The sequence below is a fragment of the Daucus carota genome, chromosome 3, assembly GCF_001625215.2.
Source record: "Daucus carota subsp. sativus chromosome 3, DH1 v3.0, whole genome shotgun sequence".
Classification (NCBI taxonomy): Eukaryota; Viridiplantae; Streptophyta; class Magnoliopsida; order Apiales; family Apiaceae; genus Daucus; species Daucus carota.
In genome coordinates, this window is record NC_030383.2 from 1,628,502 (window position 1) to 1,652,186 (window position 23,685).

Here is a 23,685-nt window from a genome sequence, read left to right on the forward strand (position 1 = left end):
ACCCATCAATTAGAGAGTTGTCTGGTTTGTATCTTTTGGATGCTGAAGGAATTGAATCTGAAATCAGTTTGTCTGAAGGAAAGTTCGCTCCAATTCTTTTGATGTCCCGCGACTATTGGGAAATAATTTCCCTCTCAGTTGTTTTTACGTATCCGTTCGTTCTTTTTTCTCTGACAGATGGTCACAACACTCTCCACCCCAGATTTTTGCTCTGTTTTAACTTTTAAGCAACTTGATTAATTGATGTTTTACATCTTACAAATTGTTTTATTTTACCTTCGGTTCAATATATTTCACTTTACATTACAAGTATTTCAGATTATTTTCTGTTTACATTGCTTCCTATACAGGATTGATATTTCTTTTTTTCTTGTAATAATTTCCTCTACGGAAATTGGGATCGACAGGCACATTTCATTTATAAAACATATGAATTCGCAATCACAAATTCGATAAGATAAAGTTAGAATCTACCGCAATAGATGAGAAATTTCCCAAAAAACTCAAATTTCATCTAATTAAAATTATTATAAAATATCTTAGAAATTGTTTATTAGATACATAAAACCCTAAAACCAGATATAAACAAATCTTAACTAATATATCAAATAATAATAAAAATAGTCTGACAGTGATCATGCACTATAACCACGAAATCGATGTTACAGCCTATTGTCTTCGGCACAATCAGGTACTAAAATTGATATTTTGGTCGAAAAAAATAAATATCGAACGTGTATAATCCTGGGTCCGCTACTGACACACATAACATTACTATTTTACTACTCAAGAAATTTCTAACAAAATGGATGAAGGTTTAAAACAGCTGCATTCACTTATCAAGTAAACCAACTTTCACTGGACAATCTAAGAGTGCATGTTTATGGATTTCAACCTACAAAAGATGATCTTTCAAGAGCCAAACAGCCCCTTTAGCTGCATTCTCCGCAGCTTCTTTCTTTTTACCTGCTGGTCTTCCGATTGCTTCAATGATACATTTTTCCACACTGTCAGGTTTCACGATCACCTTATATGTGAACCTGTAAGTTTGGATGATAGTTAGCAATACTCCATATAAAGGTAGAGATCTTATGCAGCTTTCTCAAGCAGTTCGAAAGGAAAAACATGTAAGATAGTTTTTCGACACCAATGTTCTCTATCTAGAAGAAATATTTCCAGCGACTATCAAACAGAGAACACCTTACAACTTGCGACATATGGTTCTTTCTTTTCTTTGGAAACTATAAAAGCAGATAGTCGCAAGCATCTGCTTGTAGCCTCAAGTAAATCATAATGTTCGAAGGAGGAATAGCAAAAAACGTTGGATACTCACTCTTTCAAGTGACTGGCCCCCGTCTCCTTGCAGCATACAAAAATAGGTGGTTTCCAACGATTTGCAGCACAGATTTCAAACAATTGTGATTTTGATGACTTCTTCATTGAACAACCTAGGGGATTAATTTGAAATCAGAAATATGATATAGAATCAATTACAACAATATATGTGCTGCCCGATCATTACCTGCAGTCTGAGAATCACTAGAGCGGCAATCATCGACTTGTTTTACTATTTGCTGGCATTCGCGAGTCTCATGAAAAGACGACATTTGCCCGGTCTGTTTGATCTTGCTGCCTTCAGATCTATACGGTTCTCCACCAAGTGGATGCACTTTGGATGATAACTCTAGATTGGGCATACAAACTCTGCACAAATTAGAAAAAATATAATCAATATTTGCCAGATAAAATGTTAATCACCCCTACATAATATTGTATATGACATGACCGTGAAAAAAGAAAACCAGCAAGAAATATATATTAAACTTTAGTATTCTCCCATAAGCTCCTTCAGTATTTGGACCTAAACTGTGACTTGTAACAAAAAGTCATATTAACAACTAGCATTCAAAGGGAAATATTGGTGGGACTAATGAAGTACTTAAATATTGTAGATAATATATACTGCAAAAACTTTCCCATTATCGCATTTTCGATAGCTCTCCGAAATAGGCTAACAAAGGAAAAAGAAAAGCAAAATCTTTTGTTTCTCCCACTTAATAAAAAACCTTTTGGTGCTCCTGCTCACTGCAAAAATAATATCCAATTCTTTTTTCTAGCACACATACTTGTCTAATACTAATTCTTGCCACAATATCAAACAATTATATGTAACTAGCATACCACATTCAATGCCTTGCTTGGAACGTTTTACAAAGCATCCCTATACAGTAAAAACTCTATAAATTAATAATGTCGGGACCGGAGAAATTTATTAATTTAGAGAGTTATTAATTTATCGATAAATTAATAATTATTAATTTAAAGAGTTTTCAACTTAATATACCGTACATATCAAACAAAATGGCAACTTAGTCTATGACTTTTAGAATTACATTGCAGCGAATCTTGGGACTCAACATAGTAACTACTGTGTTCATATATATTGGAAATCAATAATGACTTTTGAAGTATTGTATCGTAAATGTAAATAAGAAGAATATATGTGTTCGATGTAGAGTATTCTTAAGCAAGTTTCTATAAATTATTAATTTATGATTTTTTTGGGACCGAAAATTATAAAGGGATCTCCCGAAAAATTATTATCTTATTATTTTATCGAGTTTTTCAATTTTTTATATTGGCCCAAGTCAGGACCGGCCAAATTTATTATTTTAGAGAGTTTATTAATTTACCGAGTATTAATTTAAAGAGTTTCTACTGTATATTGTTGACTGAATGTCTATATTCAGTTATCAGGTTAATTAACTTTCTCATTGGTAGTTGATGCATGTATAGTTGTTCCCTGGACAAACTAAGTATAGATGTTTCTCAGCTAAGATACAGCCTATAAATATTGACCTACCCAAAATGTTCTCGCAACAACCAAACAGCCCCTTCAGCTGCATGCGTCGCAGCTTCTTTCTTCTTACCAGCTGGTTTTCCGATTGCTTCAATCAAACATTTTTCCAAACCATCAGGCTTCACAATTACCTTATATGTGAACCTGTAATTGCGGATGATAGTTAGCAATACTGCCAATAGGAAAGGAAGAGACTTTATGCAGATTTCTCAGGCAGTTTGCAAGGATAAGCATGTGCATTTTTGGGAAACCAGTGTCATCTATATGGTAGAAAAACTTCAAAAGATTGTCGATCAAAGACTACACAATTAGAAACATATGATTCTTTCTTTTCTTTGCAAATTATAAAAGCAAGGATTAGTGTTCTGCAACATAACCTTAGAAATTTTGACTAAAGAATCATAGAATTTAGCAAGTACCTTCTTTAGAATCATAGAATTTAGCAAGTACCTTCTTTAGAAATAAAAATCTAAATCTAAGACACGATCAATATTGTAACAGATAGCTGCAAGCATCTGACTCGGGCCTCATGTAAACTTCTTATATTAACACACACACACACACACACACACACACACACAAAAAGAGCGAGTGGACACTGACTCTTTCAAGTGACTGGCCCCCGTCTCCTTGCAGCATACAAATAGAGGCGGTTTCCAACGATTTGCAGCACAGAATTCAAACAAAATTGACGTTGCTGACTTCTTCATTGAATGACCTAGAGGGTTACTTTTAATCAGAGATCTGATATAGAATCAAATACCACCATATCTGAGTTGTCCGGTCATTACCTGGAGTCACAGAACCACTACAGCAGCTGTCATCTTTTTTTCCTATCAGCTGGCATTCACGAGCGTCACGAAAAGATGACACTTCCTCTGAATTACTCCATTGCTCTTTAAGTACAGTGGGGACAAGAATTTTATCGAGTTCTCTTCTGGTATTATCATCTGCAAATAAAAAGTAAGTCTCAGGCTGCAGTGTATGAAAAAAATCAGCCAGCAGTAATCAATAAAGTTTTTGCATGAGCATATTCGGTAATAAGTTTGTATGACCATCTAGGGGCTAACCATTAAGGCAATTAGAATCTGTTGAGGTTTTCAGGTCCTCAGTTGCATCATCTTGTTCAGGCAATTGCTTACATGCTTCCTGAGAAGATTGAGTGTCACACAACACTTGACTAATTGGAGGGTCGGAAGGAAGAACTTTTTGGCAAACAGTTCCTTCCGCATCAGCAAAGTAAGACAACCCCGGCTTGGCTTTTGAAACTCTGAACAGAATAGAATAAATAACTATTAATTGCCAGATTAAAATGTTTAGTTCTCCTACATATATATGACACGACAAATAAAAGAACCAATCAGAAAAATATTCAACTTTAATATTCTCCTCTATGCTTCTTCAAATATTTGGACCTAAACTTTGACTTGTACAAATAAGTTATATGTTACACTTTACTTTCTGTTACTAGACAATCATATTAACTACTAGCACTTGGAGGGTACATACTGGTGGAGACAAATGAGGCTATCAAAATTTTCAGATAATATTCTCCTGAAAGTTGTTACCTAATTTTTAAAACTTAATGTATATAATTTTACAGAATATACATACTACAAAACTCTCTCAATGTTGTATTTTTATAGCCTCTCTTCTTTAAACGGCTAATAAAGAAGAGCTCATTGTTCAATAAAAAATTCTAAAAAAATCCGTCTCTCCAAAGAAAAACACTTTTGGCCCCCCTGCTAACAAAGGCGATACACAGGATGAACTGCCAAAATTATATCGTCTCAAACCAGCGGCAAATATTATCCCTCATGATTCCCAATTTTTTTCCCTAGTACTCGTACTTGTTCTTATACTAATTCATGCCACAATCTCAATCATGTTTTTGTAACTAGTTACTAGTATGCCACATTCAGTGCCTGACTTGGAAAGTTTTACAAAGCTTCCCTATATTTGACTGAATGCCTTTAATATTCATTTAACAGGTTTATTACTCACATAGATATTTGATGCATACAGATTTTGTTCCCTGGACAAACTAGGAGTACATGTTTCAGAACAAAGCTACGGCCTATAAATTTAAACCTACCCATAACGTTCTCGCAACAGCCAAACAGCCCCTTCAGCTGCATGCTCTGCAGCTTCTTTCTTTTTACCGGCTGGTTTTCCGATTGCTTCAATGAAACATTTTTCCAAACTATCAGGCTTCACGATCACCGTAAAAGTAAACCTGCAAGTGTGGATGATATTTAGCGGCAGTGATAGTAAAAAAAGAGAGATTTTATGCAGATTCCTCAGGCAGTCTCCAAGGAGAAACATGCAGTTCTTTCACACCAATGTTCTCCATAAAGAATTTGGCAAGTAATTTTAATTTTAAACCATATAATCTCAGACATAATAAATACTCTTACAGATCGTTGCAAGCATCTGGTTGAAGCCTAATGTAAAATTATAATGTTCACACAAAAAAAGTTGGCCACTTACTCTTTCAAGTGATCTGCCCCTGTCTCCTTGCAGCATACAAATATAGGTGGTTTCCAACCGTTGGCCGCACAAATTTCAAACAAAAGTGACTTTGCTGACTTCTTCACTGAACGACCTAGGGGATACTTTGCAATAAGAAATATGATATAGAATCAAATACAACCATATCTGAATTGCATGATGATTACCTGGATTCTGAGAATCGCTAGAGCAGTTATCACTATCTTTTTTGTCTGTTGTCTGATATTCACGAGTGTCACAGAGAGATGATTTTTGCATAATTGGGTTAATCTTGATGCCTCCAGATCTATGCAGTTGTACACCGAGTGGATTTACTTTGGATGATGAAGAACCACTTGTACAGGAATCCTGCACCTTCAAGATATCAAATCCTCTGGCATATGGAGTGCTAACATTTGTTGGCGTTTCATTGTTACCAATTGTGGCAAATGGAGCGCTAACATCTGTTGGTGTTTTTTCATTGTAACCAATTGTGGCAAATGGAGCGCTAACGTCTGTTGGTGTTTTTTCATTGTAAGCAATTGTGGCAAATGGAGCGCTAACATCTGTTGGTGTTTTTTCATTGTAAGCAATTGTGGCATATGGATCATTAACATCTGTTGGTGCTTCATTGTAACCAATTAATTTTGCTTCCATCTTGTGGGTCAACTTCAAAACCTCCTCTAACGATTTACTCTTTGATTTGTAACCATGCTCCTGTACAATGGACATGAATATTTAATGAATAGTACCAGAAGGGGAAATGAAATCATAGAACAGTAACGACTAATGATGCAATGACTTTCATTATGATTAAAGAAGAACACCGCAGACACACACACACACACTACTTGCATCCAAACTTCTAGCTTAAGTTTGACAAGTACAGGAGAACCTATAGCATCACTATCGGTTTAAAAAGCATGTGGACCCACAACATATTCAAAGACTCAATGAGCTAAATATTAGTCTTGTTCAAGAAGAAATGTAACAAGTAGACTCTATGCTCAAAATCTGAAAAACTAAAAACAAAAAGTTCAGTACAATGGAAATCCAATAACCCCATGACCCTATGCCCATCCGCTGTTAAAAAGTCTATGAAATCCATTGTTGTGGGGAAGGAGGGAGTAGTATGGATGTGTTGACTGCCTCTGAATCCATCTAAAATATTGTGATTTTGAAACAAGCTGGGCATTATAAGAGATTTCCTTTAGTATATTAGTTTTGTTGTTAGATAGTTTCCTTTCTACGCTTCAGGCGCGCCTATATTATAATCTTTGAATTGCATTTCTGGATATGTATATATATGCATATCATTTTTCACTCTCCACAATCATAATTTATTAATTTAAAGTCAACAGGCACATCTCCTAGACAGATTTAACCAGCAGGAACCTTTGAAAAGAGTAAGAAGCCCACAATAGTGCCAGTTCTGAACAAGGTTAAAATGGATTGACATGAAAATTTTACCTTCAAAATCAGAATTAATTGCTTTGCAGCCCTTCTCTTGGCAGCTTTTTTGCTGAAGTTGCTAGCACTAGAATGTTCACAAACATCTTTCCCATTCACCTTTATTTCAACAGTATAAGTATTATCCTTCTTTGAAGATGCAAATTTCAATTCCATATTGTACGATTGACTTAGTTCTTGAAGTTCTCGAATGGGATTAAGCTGTAATCCGGAAAAGTGAATGACCGGATCGAGAAAGGAGAGCATTGTTTTCCAAACATGGTTTAAATTGAATCCCGTGTCCAGAAGAATGGCACCGATACATGACTCCACTATGTCACCAAGAGCCTGAACAAAAAAATTAAGTCACATTCAAGTGGAAAATTAAGTATACTATACTAGTTATTATCGACCCAAGAGTTGCAGTTTTATAAGGCTCTATTATCCCATATTCGCAACTGTTCATGTACAAACACGCCTCACATGATACTTGAGAGAAGGAAAAAATGAATTCTATATATTTCATATGAAAGTCCTTGATCAACTAAACTTTTGTTTCTCCGAGTAGCCATACTACAAGATTAATTTTGGCCACACTAATCATGTAAAAACAGAGTGTTGGCTAACAAAAAACTAATCCTTCGATATTTTTAGATAACCTTGTGAATAAGAAGCTGTAGAATATTGTTCTCATGCACTGAAGGCATACATATCACATTGGCATGGTAATGCCGGCAGCAACAAGTTATCTACTTTCTCGAAAGGAACTCTCATAGAGGTTACTATTAATTTTGTGAACAAACTTACTACAAATATTGATTAAATTCGGTGCTTTTTTGGTTCCCTGGTAATTAAAATTACTAGGAGGTGAGAAAAATTGTTTGGTAAGCATATCTTGGGTATTGGATGGAAGTTGCTACTTCCCGGATGTTTAAATACCTGGGTATTGGAAAGGCAACCAAACAAGCACCGACCCTTACTATCGCTAACATCAAATCTAGTAGTTGCTTTTAAATCCCTTTTATATGACACCACAAAAAGTGGATGGTGAAGAAAGAAAATTAAACAAGCAGACTCGTCTTAAACATTAAAGTGGAAAAAAATGAAATAAATATAATGAGAGAAATACTTATATATACACATATACATACATACACATACATACATACATACATACATACATACATACATACATACATACATACATACATACATACATACAGACAAGCATGCATGCATGCATGCATGCATGCATACATACATACATACATACATACATATATATATATAGAGAGAGAGAGAGGAGCTACAGTATTTACTTTGGGGCATGGGGGCGCTTCAACTAAATTTCCAGTAAGCTGATGGGTTCTAGAAAACATGACATATTTCTCCATGGATTTGCAGAGGCCACTAGACTCGGAAATAATATATTTATAGAATGACCGACGTATTGCAATGTTAGCAAAGCTAATATTGTTGACACATGTGGATCTCAAATCGGTCAGCTGGCCAGGCTTCAGGTTTGGATAGACTGAATAGAGATAGGAAGTGATTAGATAATCCAGCACAGCATCTCCTAGAAACTCCAGTCTCTGTTCAAGCAGCAATGTGTTAAAGATTGTACTGATAAAAAACTTTAAACCTAACAAAAAGTTAAAGTTCATCTACAGAAATTAGTTGCATACCTGATAACAGCCTCCGGAATGATAGGTATATGATGGATGGACAAAAGCTTGCACAAGCAAACCTTTATTGTTAAATTGATACCCGATAGAATCTTCAAGAGCAGCTATATCTATTTGAGCAGCAAGTGGTAAATAGATTGAACTTGCTGAACAGATATGGCTAACCTTCGAACCTTCAAATTCCACTTGTATACCCATCCAATTAAGAAAAGCAGCTGCACCTTTGAAGCCACTGTCGACTATAAATGCACCGACAAGAGATTCCACAACATCGGCTATGGTTTTCTTATGCAACCAGTGATGAGATTTAGTGCATCTTAATTCCATATGGAGATTTGCAGCCCTACTACATTGTGATGAATGGATAGTCTTTTCCGTTTCAGATTTACAAACAACTGAACAAGGCCGACCCAATGCGAAAAATTGGCATGGGTCAAATGATTGGTCGCGTATGTATACCTGAACAATATCATGTAAACGTTAACAAAACATTTTGGCTATTACAGAAACTAATGTCAAGTAATATTACAGCCGAGATTGAAGACTCTCTTCGAAACACCATTTGTACCCAAAATCATCAGACCAACATGCAACAAAAAGCTACCTGTAATCTGTTTGCTATCGCTAGCTTCAGTAAATTGGAGTTATTGACGACACTTGAACGTTTTCTTGTAAGCTGTCCCTCATCTAGGGCATCATGCAAGACAAAAAGACGCCTGCCAACTGCATATTTGAGGAATGCATCACCAAGAACTTCGAGCCTTTCAAGAGAGAAGTGTTCATTGCATTTCTCAGTAGTAAGTGCTTCAAGGACCTGGACATCGTTATCAATATATCCAAAGCTCATTTAGGGATTAATTACAAATAACCACAGCCTTTTAAATATATAGCTTTGATGCTTTGCCTGTCACAGGAAATAGGCTTGTGTAATTAAATTTTTAAAGTTAAATACAAAAGCATACGTTTGGTCTGAATACAAACAGATATAACTATTGTAAATGCTGAAAAGTTATTCTATTTACCACATTTTAATTTCATTCAGTAGATGATTCTACCAAGTCCACAAATTCGCAATATAATTCTAGTTTCAGTAAAAATTCATGATCAGAGATCAAACTAAATAGGTAAAAAGACAAGGTGCCTTACACGAGAAGCAGATACTTCAGCTCCCTCAGGAAATGAGACAGAAAGTAAATGTTTTAGTTCAACAGCAACAAGCAAGCTTTCCAGACGATGCATGACTGATGGTAACAAAGATAATGAACTTCCAACATCTTTCGAAAACCCAATTATCTTTAATTCACAAATTTCAGGAGGTAATTCAACAAAGTGCTCCTCTTTTTCTCGTGGTTCTGCATGAGATGCTGATCAGTACAGTGTACACTCTAGTCATTAAAAGTTTAGTCAAAAACAAAGGAAGCACCAAGATATAGAAAAAACACAGAACAATAGAACAAAAAACACCAACCTCATTTTGTATTTAACTCGTGTTTTTCCATTTTAAATGATATCATGAGTATAAGGATATATCACTCTTCGTCAAGCAATTTCTTGTTAAACAACAGAGCTCATTCAGGTCATCCAATTACAAAGGAGGAATATATCTTTTATATGCTGTTTTTTCAAACCAAAATTGTCTTAGCTTCTGGATGTCACTCATGTTGTAAAGTCAAGTGAGATCCAAAAGAGCATATTTTAAACTGTAATCAACTTACACTCAAGTCAGATACTGTAAACAAAAAGGCAGCAACACAAAATTCCATTTAATTCATTTTTAATCCACTGATCGTATTCTCAATTTTCATACGTTTTTAACACTTTTATGTACCACAATAAACTCTTGTAGTCTAGTCCCACCTTGGCCTTCCAGATTCGTCTAAAATCAGGGGATGCAGTTGTTTCCAATACGGGACTAATTACTAATTTCTCTCACTTTACCATACTAAAACCTTAGAAGTCCACCGGGCTATCGTTTATAACTTTTTCATTCATTTGAGGAGGGGTTATTTATTTATTTGATACCACCCTCTCAATCAGTATTATTAGTCCAATTAAATGAACCTGTGGTGATAAATTGTAGTCCATGGATCAACTTTAGAAATATAAAAAGTCCAATATTCTGGGAATTTGGGATTATCCTGCAATTTAACAATGAGATGATAATGTAATTATATGCTATTCCCAACCTGATGTAGCACATTAGAACAGAACAAAACCATTAACCACAGTTCTCAATATTGGCATCAGTAATCCTAAAATACAATATTGCGTATAAAAATAAAAATAAAATATTCTGATATTGGCATAAGTAATCCAATACTCCATATTGCCCATAAATTTTATTAAAATTTCATGAGCAATACTGTGTCAGGAGAAGGTTACATGTCCTGTAACTGACAGGCTAATTGCAGAAACAAACCCAACAACTGAACACATACCCAAATTTCCTTTCTTTCGTAGTAAGTTCTCCAGACTAAAGAGCTGCTTTGCTTTTAAAAGAGCTTGTTTAGGATGTAAAAGATGAACGCCAAACCTATATAATCAAGTATAAAATAAAACAGAAACCGGAAGGAGGTCAGTAAAATATTACAGCAAAGGGAATACTAACTAGTAAATAGTAATTGAACCAAAAAGTACTAAACACGTGCTAGAAAGTAACTGTAAGGAGAAGCCTGCTCAGAATTGAAGACCACACTAATAATAGATATTATCAAGTTGAGATTAAGGAAAATAGTGGGAAGGCAAATACTGCTGCTTTATATAATCTATTGCTTGATGAAAGAGTGATGGCCACAGCAAGGATATATGTATATGACACACACACACACACAGACAGATATATTGCTGATATGAAAATCTACCGAGTATGGCACATGGACTGACAAATAGCATAGTTCATATGTATATTTAAGACTACATACAACAATATAAAATGCACACCAAAATACTTAATCAGTCTCGAACCAACTAAAGAAAGAAAACAGTCCCCTTCCATTTTTTCAAGGAAAACAAAAAAGCATATGTTCATTCCATACACTATCAATCAACACTAAGTACGCAAAAGAGAAAATACTATCTGTACTATGAGATTATTTTTGGTCCTATCTCATGATACTATGAGCGTGTTTGCCTCGGCTTAAAGCCCGGGCTTTAAGTCATCTCTGGCTTTAAGCTGAAAAATGCATGTTTGTGTAATAAGTCAGAAGTCGGCTTAAAGTCAGAAATAAGCCCGGAATTGACTTAAAGCCAGAAGTTAGTTTGAGGTACTTTTTCCGGTGACTAAATTTTTCTGAACTTTTTTTTTTGATAAAAATTACTTCTAAGTCATAAGTTACTCATAAATTACTTTTATTTTTATTATTATATTTTTAATAACTCATAAGTCATTAATAAGTCAAAATTACCCAGACAGACATTTTAAGCTCTCAGCTTATAAGATAAGTCACATTAAGTCATAAGCCATAAGCTCAGCCAAACGGGCTCTATAAATGTCATTCAAAAGAGAACAAGGCAATGCACATTATTTACCTCTCAGAGAAGTGGTGAACGTGACTTTTTGATGCTTTATAGTCACTGTATGCATTCTTCTCTGACAAAACATCAGAAACAAAATAGAACAATTTCTTGCTTGGTACATAAATCAAGCTATTCACAACATCATTGACACTTTTAGGACCATTAGCGAGATGTAATTTCTCGCTGGGTTGAGGAAGCTCATTAGCCTTAGCAACTTCTGGCATGTTAAATATCGGCGACGATAAACATTTCATGACAAGGTTCCAGTCCACAACCATTGCTTCCTCAAATTCATAGCAGATTACAGGAAGCATGAGGTAATATGTTCTAGGAGCCAATATATCAGAATTAATTCTTCCCAAGGGAACAAATTCAGAACAGAACTGTGATCTGTCAATGATGACCTTGAGGAACATTTCCTGAAACTTCTCGGCCAAAGCTAGCTGCAAAATTTAAAATGAATATGAAAAGGTTATTCATTATTTCTTTTTCTTCCGTACAAATGCAAATAGGTTTTCAAATGATCTGTTAATTATCTGTTTTATTTTCACAACTTCCTGGAAGAATACAGGCATATAAACCCGGTGACTGAGATCAACATATGGACATAGGATAAGCCTTCACCACTAGGCTATCGCGTCACCCTCATGAACCTGTCTTTTAAGTCATTTAATAAGGTACGGTTTGATGTCAGAGCATCTCCAATCATGAAGACCCTTAGCTAAAAATTGAGTTGGCATACCAAAAATAGAAAATATAGTCAATCTCTTCAAAAATTCGCACTCCAACCACACCGACCCCTTGTCTATAATTTTAGCCAACCTCCTATGGATGGCTAAATTTGTCGAACCTCTACAGGCATGTAAGAAATCTGTAGGAAGATTACACATCATTTATTACTATATTAAACTGATATATTCAAATTATAACAATCTAAATATCAATAAAATACTATTTTTAAATTATAGCCAATACCATCGAAGCACATTGTCTTACAGGTTCAACAAATTTTACATAATGTCTTACAGGTTCAAATTAGCCAACGATTATAACCAACCCCACCCCATTGGAGATGCTCTCAATATAATTATTTTGAAGCTCTTTGCTGACTTCGGATGACTTCCACTCTCATTCCAGGTTTATTAAAAGGTTCAATATTTTGAAATTTATTTGCTTACCTGATCTCTACTAAATAGCAGAGTTCTAAATGGTACAAGCTCTGTTGCTACAGATCTACCACGTGCCAAATGAAGGTCTAGTTTCATTCTTTCAGCATCTCCAGGAAGAGATGCTTTTACAAAGAGACCAAATGGTCTATAATCCCTATCTGGTGGATGGGGTCTAAACTTCACAAAGTAGGACCTGAGGTGGACAGAATCCTCGGCCTCACTCCACGGCTCTTTGAGGACAGCAGGAACAAGCATTTCATGCAATTCTCTTCTCGTATCCTCGTCTGAAAATAAAAGAAGCCCCAAGCTGCAGTATAAGTATAAAATCAGCCAGCACTTAGTCTATAAATATTCACATTTGCTTACCATCAGAGCAATCTGAATCTGATGAAGATTCCAGGTCCTCATTTTCATCATCTCGTTCGGGCAAGAGATAGTGGGTTAGAGCACCCAATTGATGTAATTGCTTACATGCTTCCAAGCACGCATCTCTCTTTGCTGCATCCTTAGAAGATTGAGGAGCACTTGACAGTTGATAAATTGGAGCATTGGAGGGAAAAATTATCTGGCAGACTGTTCCATCTGCCTCATCGAAGTATGAGAACTCCAGCTTGGGCTTAAAAAATCTGCACGAATTTGAAAAAAGTAACTAATATTTGCCAGATCTAATTCTCCTAACTATATGTGACACAACAGGGAAACAAAAGAACTAAACCGTACTCATCATGTGGAAGTTTCGAACAATAGCGGTAAAGCAATGAAATGCTACTTCCAGAACTGATTGTGGCTCCCGTCAATTCTACTCTATAAGTTTTCTCCTCAATATCACAAAAAGTGGCAGTAGATGTTCTGAATTCAATTTCTTCATTCATTTTATCCTCAGCTTCAGTAAAACTGTCAATAAGATTTTGCTCCTTCTCATTGCCACTATGACATGCAGTAGGGCACAATTATTAATATTTTTTGGGTGAGCAGAAATGAATTAAGGAGTTATATACAAATGTTTGAAGATAGTACCTGTCTACCAGAAATGCATATTCTGACTGAGGCATGCGAGCACGTCCTCTAGATTGTATGAAACTGGCTACAGTTTCCGGAAGATCAAACCTTACTACAAGGCAGCACGTTTGAATATCAAGACCTTCCTCCCCAACTTTAGTTGCAACCAATAGATTTATCTGCCAAGAAACACGGAAGTCAATGCACACACTTCTTTTGGGATGAGTATCCATAATGCACACATGAATAGATTACATTGTGAATCTATCAAGAGCATATCAATTCTAAATAAAGTTGAAGTAGTGTAAGTACTGCATTTTTTGCTACCAAAAATGCTTGACAACCCCCCCCCCCCCCTTTCTTTTCTACATAAGTTGATACATATATCATATATACACAAATCGAAAGAGAAATTAAAAACCCACCTGATCTACCCAACCCACCAAAAATTGTTAAGAAGGGGCATACCTTCACTTAATAGACGCTACATAGGATAGGTTCAGATCAACCCGACTAAGCACATTCTCCTTGTTTGCCATTGTTCCAGGTGATGGAATCAATATGTACTTCTATCTCTGTTCATCCAACTAGGGTATATTTGGGGGGGATGAAAAAGAATCGGACCGACTAAACCCAAGCTCAAAGATTTAAAGTGGATGCTATTTTCCTTTGAGGATTATTTGCACAGAAGAGAATACTTAGATGTCCATAATGTAAATTACTCAATTCTTATTATTATAAAGTGTAGTTATTTTTTAGCATGTAGATTATTAGCAACATTCCATGTTATAGTAACACAACTATAAACAGATCTTTTCCTTACTTATTTACGACAATAGGAAATTTTATGTGGGAAATTGACTCGAGTTATCTTATAATTGTTTAATCCGTAAATTCTTGTTTTTAATTCTTGTGTAACATCAGTTTATAGTAATGTGACATGTATTTGTATTCGAAGATAATGTATATACGTCAGATAACAAGAAAGCGCATGATAGAATAATTATCAACATTCACATTGTGAAACAAACAAATTATCGCATAAAAATACATGCAGAATCACATTTGGATTTTAAATCATTTAGCTACATAATCGGTCAAAAAAACTTCAATAATTTTCTGAATTACCGACTCGTGTATGTGAACATTACCTCACCGGATTGAAATTTAGCAAGCAAAGCGTTAGTAGATTTTCGTGACACACGCTTTAGTCCAGAGTTGACTCCGACCAAAAAATCAGATTTCCAAGCTGATAGAAATTGAAGGCTTTGAAGTATAGACGACAAAGATATGGCAGTTACAATTCTATCGACAAAAATTATACATTTCATGTTTTGCTGGGACCTGTCAAACCAGGGGGGGGGGGGAGAGAGAGAGAATGATCAAACATGTCGATTAGGTGGAAAATGAAAAGAGACAGTTTTAAAACAACAAGATTGTATCTAATAAATGTATGCTTGATTATCAATATGGGAGGTTGCACATAAGCAGGAGTTCTGACAAAACATCAACTGAAATACTGAATTACTAATTTAAAATTGGAAAGGATGTCAATAAGTTTATCCGCTAATCATTGCAGTAATGAGACAGTGAGGAGCATATTACTAACCTGAAATTGGTAAGGATGTTAATAAGTTGCAAGAGCTTTTTGGAGAAAAAGGGCTCCTCTAGGACTTCTGGTGAATTTAACTTCTCCTTGGTTCGATCTGCAAGCATCCACGAGGAAGATAAATGTTGTCAAAGACTCAAAGGTGATAAATATTAGTGTCGTATCTGCATGAATACAGAACATACATAAATAGAACCACATAATAGTGAACAAAATTTTAAGGCATTCCTGTACCTTTTTTGCAATCCGACAAAAATATCATGGCAGCTTGAGAAAGATAGCTGTTGCATATAGAGACATGCGAATTCTGCACTTCCATCTCCATTAGTTCATTTTGCACAAGGCAGTCACCCTTTGAGAGTATCTGAGCAGCCTTACATGATTAAGAGTAAAATAAGATGCACTAGTCAGTCTTAATCAGAAAACATCCACTAAAAAATTCTATATAAGTTCAAACTGTAACTGCCATTCAAAAGGACTATATATAATACACTAAGAATGTATAAACTGATAATATAGATAAAAGAATATTTTATTAGTGTTACTTGAACAATAATCATGTATGTATATTATCAAAAAAACATATAAGCAAACTTTTTGACTTGTCTTTGAGTTCTCTTTGTATATATATATATAAACATTGAGATGAGAGTACAAGACATTAGTACATACAATTTTTTCTCAGGACTTCTTCCTTAGGAGAAAGATGAGTGGAAAATTTATCCAGTTCGCAATGTAATCCAGATAGGGAATAATATGTTTGTGTGTGTCTGTGTTGGTGTGCATCTGGGACTGCTTTGAAGCTCAACTACTTATAATAACTTTCACACACAGCTTAATACAACCTTATATGCAATATATCATCGCAACCAAGTACTACCTTTATAACGTCCGAATGACTCTACATAGCCCTGTCTGACTTTTAGGCTCTCAAATACTAATACTCAAAAAAAAAATATCAATGCCAAGCCTTTTTTTTAGCTGGAAAGCTTTACTCACATCATAATATAACAGAACGGTGCAATGTCCCAAACATATATATTCAGTTTCTCTGCCTTTTATAACACTAATTTAAGTTGTGAATGCTGCTGTAAATATGAGAATGAGATAGTTCACCTGACATGCTCCCCAAACACCAAGTTTCTCTACACACAAACACAGATTAGTGTGCAGTTTCTGGAGCATCTTTTTGGAGCTTATTAGGCTATCCATGTCGCTGATATTCTCTACCAGTGTTGATACACACTGCAATTGAGTAATAGCAAAGAAAATATAGCAATTCATAACAAACAACTTGCATAAAATTATGTTCACAAAATTAAAAAAATTGCTAATAAACACCTGGGATTTTATCGCTTGCAGTTTACTAGAATAAACTAGAGGGGAAGATGGTCCATCTGCTGCTGTATCATAATAATATACACTAACTTTGGGAGGTGTCACAAACCGTTCGAGTTCTTCCTTGTCTTCAACAGAATAAACCTATTTACAAGATTTAGCATACCATTTTAGGAGAAAAATCAGGACATATTCACGTATACAACTCATGTCATGCTTGATACATATTATACTTAATAAAGGAAGCCAAATCATTACATAAATTCGTAACCCATCCCAATATTCAACAGACACTAACCTTAGCATGTAGTAAAGACTCGAGGCCACGGATAGAAGCACCTGAAACATTATCAGGCAATATTAATTTAGAGGATATATGTACGACATACAGTTCGCAATAAATTTATATTCAAATAAAAAAAATTAAAAATTTAACATAAGAAGTATGAATGGAGGTTTGATTACTTTTACTAAAAAAACAAATCAGATTATTAATGTAACATGGACAGTAATCTTTCTAGTGTGAAGAATTCAGTTCTTTGGTCTAGAGAAGATATAAGTCTTCCCACAACCAGTTCTTAAATAGGCTATGGCGTTTTCACTCAAAGCTTTCTGACAAAGCTTCATCTTATACCTGAGAGAAGGTATGAATTTATTTTCCTTTTATCTTCCATTTGTAGATAACAAAGCATGCAATTATTAAAATGTCATCATTTAAGAACAGCAACCTGAATAACGTCTAAGGTTGTTTTAGTTGTTTTTATTTTTTTGAAATTGTCATGGAAGATGATTAAAATGGTAAAACCGCAGTACAAGAGAGACTTTGAAGCAGAATTACTTAAATCTACTATTATGGAGGAAGGGTGGGGGATCACCTGTCAGAACCAGCACCAATCTTATGGACATCATATATTGATTACAGACACCAGGTAAGATGAGCTTTTTAGCCAAAAATTACAATTAGAATGATATGGATGTTCTAACAGAAAAGATAACATTTCCAAAACGTATATGCATAACATCTCTACATTCATTCCAAAATATATAAAAAATATTATACAGGTCCTGAGGGGAAAAATGAAAAACAGCCCTTAAATTTTTAAACCCCACAGCCCCACAGGGAATCAGGGATATCAACTGATGGAAGAACACGAGATAGTTTATTAAAATCAGAAAAAGGGCAAAACATAAACAATATATTAGAGAATCGTCCACCTAATTAATCAAATCTGTCTAACATATAAAAACTTAACATTTATGCCTACAGATACACAATCAACAAAGATTACTCATACATATACAAGTAGCACAGATACATACAGTTAAACAAAACCCGAGTAATAAATAAATGACAATATATGTAAATAAATAAAACAAGATGATATAAACTCGGTAAATGAGTTTGTCTTTGGTTTCTAGAGAAGATGATTTTTTTGTCAGAGAGTATACAACAAATATTAGCAGCTCCTTACCACATGTAGAGATCTTGGGAAACACGAGCTCGTCAGGACTTCTAGTATCAAGCTCATAAGCTACACTAGGATCAGAGGATTTCACAAAGGACATGGTGGTAAGAGGTTCTATGACTGCTAAGCAATAAGACACTGTCCAGATACTCTTTTACCTATAATGCTCAGACATCCAACGGAGTGTGGCACGTTTTATAAGGATCCATTACTTGATTTTGGACATGGATATTATTCTTCTTATTTTATTAGATACTTTATCTATATAAATACCAACATTTTATATATAGATAACACTTAAAATTTTGAAAGAAAAGGTGAAACAGTATTTATAATAGATATTAATTTATGATGGCTAAAATGGTAAAAGTAATGTTAGTAAAACGTGGTATAATTAAAAATCGTATTATGTTATACTTTTTTTATTCGTTTGACAAGAATTTGCTATACTTCAAAAAAGAGTAAAGTTGTATAAGCAAAATTATTGGGATTTGGGAACCTAATCAGACTGATTAAGAAACAATTGCGCAAATCAAGGCACATTTTAAAGCTTTCATTCTTCTCTTATACATTTAAATCATTTTCACCTCTCTTTTCTTATGTTTTCTTCTTCGCTTCCTCTCAGATAGGTTGTCAAATTCAAAAATAGGTTGTTAAAGTTGAAATATACATTTTCAAGATGGTGGATCTGATTAGGATCCTGTCTGTATTTGGGCAGGGTCGGGTCAGGCCGACACGGGAGGGGCTGGGTTTTCCGTGTCCGAGCATCACAGCTTTTAACTTGCCTGAAACACTTCCACGAACCAGCCAAGAGTATCCCGTTGGAACGGCATTGACAAACTAAATTATTGTCCAATGTAAATTATCAAAAACACTAAACCGAATACGCTGGACCTTGCTAGTTTCATGTCAACTTAACATATACGGAAAGAGAATATGTGATTGACTAACAGAACTATGAAAATTACAATGATTAGGTCAGTGCGGCTATAATTGTACATATAATCAGTTCCACCACCTTGTCACTTGTAATAAACATTACATCCATTTGTCAATGTGTGTCTAATTATAAAAGCAAGCTGTAACAAGATCCAGAGAAGGCAAAATCCCTTTACCTCTCTTTTCCGATGAATATAACAAATTTTCTGATTACATCTTTTACAAAGCATAATTATTTCCATATATAAAGGGGTGACATGTTTCTTATTGTGCAATACACTAAAATAAATTACAACGAGACCGCGAAAATAAGGCTATGACATAATTTAAATAGAAGACACGTTTCTTCAAATTTGAAAATATGAACGACGATGATGTTTAAAATCACAACACGAAATGCACACTATAGATTGCAATTTTGACGGCTTACTGCTAAAAAATGAAATAAAAAGATCTAAGCACTACTCAGGTTATTTTTTGGGGGGGCCATGATTTCAAATAATTAAAACACATCATAACAGGAAAAAAAAAAATTCTACATTCTTCAAACCAAATTACTATCACAACATAAGCAAGACAGAGATAAATGAACAGAATTAATTAAAGACCCATTTTTATGGAAATAGAATTAAGACTTAACATGTAGTGTAGTGGTACGCCTGTCAACTGGATGACCCGGGTTCGATACTGGTAACAACGATAACTTTGTTTTTTTGCTAAATAAAGACGACAATACTTTGACTAGCAACAAAACTTGATTTAAGTTTCATGTGATCTATCAAAATATGTTATAATTGTCAATGATATATATGTTGGATAGTGGCTATTCGAAGTCCATATCAATGTCTTGATTCACAAACATATATACTACAATAACAGATACTATCATGCATATGCTCTTGCTTGGCGTCACCTTCAGAATTTTAGGTAAATTATATTCCACAAGTTTAAGGTGTGTCTCTATTAAAAAGGGTGTAATTGTTAATATATCAAAAACTTAACCCCTAAGCATTGTTCTAGTCTGCACGTGTCCTGACAGGTACACAAAAGGTTTGAAAATCTACAAAAGAAAACTCAACAGGCTTGAACATATTCATGTTTATAAGACTAAATAGAAAATATCGAGAAACATCATTTAATATCACTTAGTTTTGCATTTAAGTCCTCTGGAAGCATATTATATACGAAATACATAATCACTGACCATAAAACATATGAAAGAGGCGCCCCTTTAACCTAGCGGGTGAAGAAATTCGGGTTAATTAGGATTACCTTTTCCCAATATTGGAGATGCGGTCATACCAAATACACGAGGAAGCTTTGTTGCACTGGTATTGTAAAATACCTGCATATTGCCCAAAAAGTCACCAAGTGTATGGACATCTATCAAATGCATGAGGTGCCGAAGCAATAACATCATGATATAATAGCTTCTTACCTTCATGATTTCAGCATAAGGATGATTGCTCTCAGGTTGCGCATGATGGCACTCATCAAAAATTAGAAGCGCAATCAATTCAATCCTGATGAAGCAATGCGATAAATTCTGGAGAAGTACTGGAGGGGTCATGACAAGAACCTGCACAAGCATGACCACTGGTTAAGCAATTCATTTGTATATCTTCAATGGCCAAAACTACTAACAACATTAACAACTAAAAGTTGTGTTGTGAAGTACCTCCAAAGGACCTTTGCAATGAAAATTGAGACAATATAATGTAATAAAATAGATGTGAAACAAACCTCATGTTGTGCTAATTCTTTCTCCCAATAGGTATGACGCTTCAAATGCTTAGAACTCCCACAGTAGATGCCAACTTTAACATCAATTGAGTCCTTGATGACTTTGGCTTGCTTTATATATATACATACATGTCAAGCCATGAAATAAGGGATAATTCAAGCAGCACATAAGTTTGTGTTCAAACAGAAAGAGTTTTAAATACAAAGGATACTATTACGTGAATCAAGCTTTGGTGGATAAATATGAAAAATATATCAAAAAATGACAAAACAAATAATGTGTCACCTGCTCAACCAGAGCAACTGAAGGAGCTAGAAAGACACATATGTTATTCTGGGGTTTCTTTATCAAGTGTCGCATCTCATGAATTAATAGAACAGCAATGTGAGTCTTCCCACAACCAGTTCCCAAATAGGCTATTGTGTTTTCACTCAAAGCTTTCTGACACAGTTTTGTCTGATACCTGAGAGAAAGTGTAAATTCACATTCCTTTTACCTTCCGTTCATAGATAACAAAGAAAAAATATTTAACGTTTCATCATTTAGAAACAGCAACCTTGTAAATTTTAAGGTTGTTTTTCTAGAAATTTGTCATGTAAAGATGATTAAAAGGGTAAAACCGCGGTACAGGAAAAGACCCGCCAATCTATCTTGTCTTATTAACTATACATATATTATCACCAAAATTCACATTTGAAAAGACACCGGGTTAGAATGAACATTGTATAATATCTTCCTTTCTTCGCTTCACCGTTCCATCCCAAAAACAACAGCAAAAAGAATAATAAAATTAACAGAGGGAAAAATTTTATAAAAAAAAAAAATAAAAACAGCCCCTAATTTCTTAAACCCCACAGCCCCATAGCAATTGCAAATAATACAGGACCACAAAATCATCATTCATTAACACCAGAAAGGGACAAACAATAACATATGAACAATTTATTAGAGAAATCTCCACCCAACCACCAAGATAATAATCAAATAAATATTTCTAGCAACATCTACACAACCAACAAAGATTACTCATAGATGAATAAACAAATAAACAAAATTCAAGTCATAGATAAATAATCAAATAAAAAATTCTAGCATTCATCACAACCAACAAAGATTACTCAGAGATGTATAAACAAATTAACAAAATTCAAGTCATAAATAATTATAAATAAACTAAAAGAACAAAACATACTCTCTGGCAATGAGTGTGGGGTCTTTCACATCAAAATCTTGATGATCCTCGGAGTTGGAGTCACCGGAGGCCATGTCGGCGGTTAAACGGAGAGAGGGCTTGACTTGGGTTGACTCGAGATGGAGTAGACAGGAGAAGAAAGACTGTGAATGCGGAACAAATATACTAAGAGAACAAATATACTTATATACACACGTTTATGTACAAAACATATGTTTTGCACGTGACGAGACTTGTGTCATAGACTAATGGGCTGTCAGACTTAGGATTGTGCTCTGTCAAGACTCAGAACCCAACGGTAGGATTATGATATTACTATTATTTGTTATTTTGTAAAAAAAAATATCCGGATAGTCGGAAAATATATACGTACAAGATTATATGTTGAGGTTTGTGTGGACGATATGAATGCGGGATGTAATATTGGTGAATGATGGCTGATGTAATATTGATGGACGACGTTAGATGTAATTTTGGTGTTCTCATGTATTAGGAAAGTTGAAGATATGAGTGATACTGTTATTATTTTTCTAATCAAACAGTTTATTATAAAATATCGAGACGGTTACGATAATATGCGGTATCGTTAATGAAATATTATATTATGTATATTTAAAAAATTAAATGAATGAGTGAGTAGTGTATTCATCGATAAATGAAAGAAGTAAATGATTATAAAGATTATAAAAGATTGAAACGATTACAATGATGAACGGTGTCATTATTATACATATATGGGGTCATGTTACATATAGAATTATTAGACATAGAAACCTTACAATCATTAGTTTATTTAGTATTTAGTATCGGTTAGGGTTCTGCCGCAGAAGTACACGTGAAAAAACATGTCTTATTTATGTATTATATTTTGAAATTACTTTTGAACACACACAGAGATGAAAAAAAACATGCATTTAAATTTGGATCCTAAAAAATAGGGTTGTACAACAGAACCTGAGTGATTTTGTGGTTTTATTTTAAGCAAAATGGTTCTCTCTTGAGCATGATATATTATGAAATAATAAAAATTTATATTAGTGAGCAAGCAACGTATTTATCGATATTTTAGGAAGTAAATGATTATAATGACATGTGGAGAATTATTTCCCATAGTTAAATATAACACGTACTTACAAGTTACAACCCTTATGCGAAATATGTGTTCAATATTTAATTTACATGGTGAGATTAAAATAATCATAGGTTTAATATTAATAAATCCATATAAT

At 34.5% G+C, this 23,685-nt stretch overlaps 1 protein-coding gene across 4 annotated transcripts; it reads right to left on the bottom strand.

Moving 5' to 3' along the window:
• Positions 1-582: 582 nt before the first annotated feature.
• LOC108214228 (dicer-like protein 4) lies at positions 583-22,631 on the bottom strand. 4 transcript variants are annotated; one of them, XM_017386098.2, is made up of 32 exons: positions 22,457-22,631; positions 21,550-21,727; positions 21,264-21,374; positions 20,959-21,099; positions 20,793-20,865; positions 17,414-17,454; positions 17,119-17,259; positions 16,894-17,022; positions 16,012-16,150; positions 15,778-15,874; positions 15,320-15,512; positions 14,187-14,347; positions 13,890-14,096; positions 13,536-13,795; positions 13,179-13,453; positions 12,013-12,443; positions 10,923-11,017; positions 9,631-9,848; positions 9,089-9,298; positions 8,485-8,943; positions 8,119-8,391; positions 6,821-7,147; positions 5,539-6,067; positions 5,351-5,456; positions 4,956-5,096; positions 3,931-4,130; positions 3,652-3,810; positions 3,464-3,578; positions 2,864-3,004; positions 1,523-1,704; positions 1,334-1,448; positions 583-1,040 (listed from the first exon to the last, which is right to left on the bottom strand). In XM_017386098.2, the coding sequence occupies exons 1-32, from the start codon at positions 22,528-22,530 to the stop codon at positions 896-898; spliced, it is 6,066 nt and encodes a 2,021-aa protein (XP_017241587.1). In that variant the 5' UTR covers positions 22,531-22,631; the 3' UTR covers positions 583-895. The 4 variants fall into 4 exon arrangements, with proteins under 4 accessions (XP_017241587.1, XP_017241588.1, XP_017241586.1 ...); XM_017386099.2 differs by having other exon boundaries at positions 5,351-5,465; positions 9,631-9,836; positions 22,457-22,629; XM_017386097.2 differs by having other exon boundaries at positions 5,351-5,465; positions 22,457-22,629.
• Positions 22,632-23,685: the final 1,054 nt, after the last annotated feature.

Coding starts and splice junctions, on each gene's coding strand:
- LOC108214228 (XM_017386097.2), bottom strand. CDS start 22,530: ATGGCCTCCGGTGACTCCAACTCCGAGGATCATCAAGATTTTGATGTG. Junction 17,260..17,413: donor AGTCTTTACTACATGCTAAG/GTTAGTGTCTGT, acceptor TCTTGTAAATAG/GTTTATTCTGTTGAAGACAA. Junction 5,097..5,350: donor GGGGCAGATCACTTGAAAGA/GTAAGTGGCCAA, acceptor CCACACTTGCAG/GTTTACTTTTACGGTGATCG.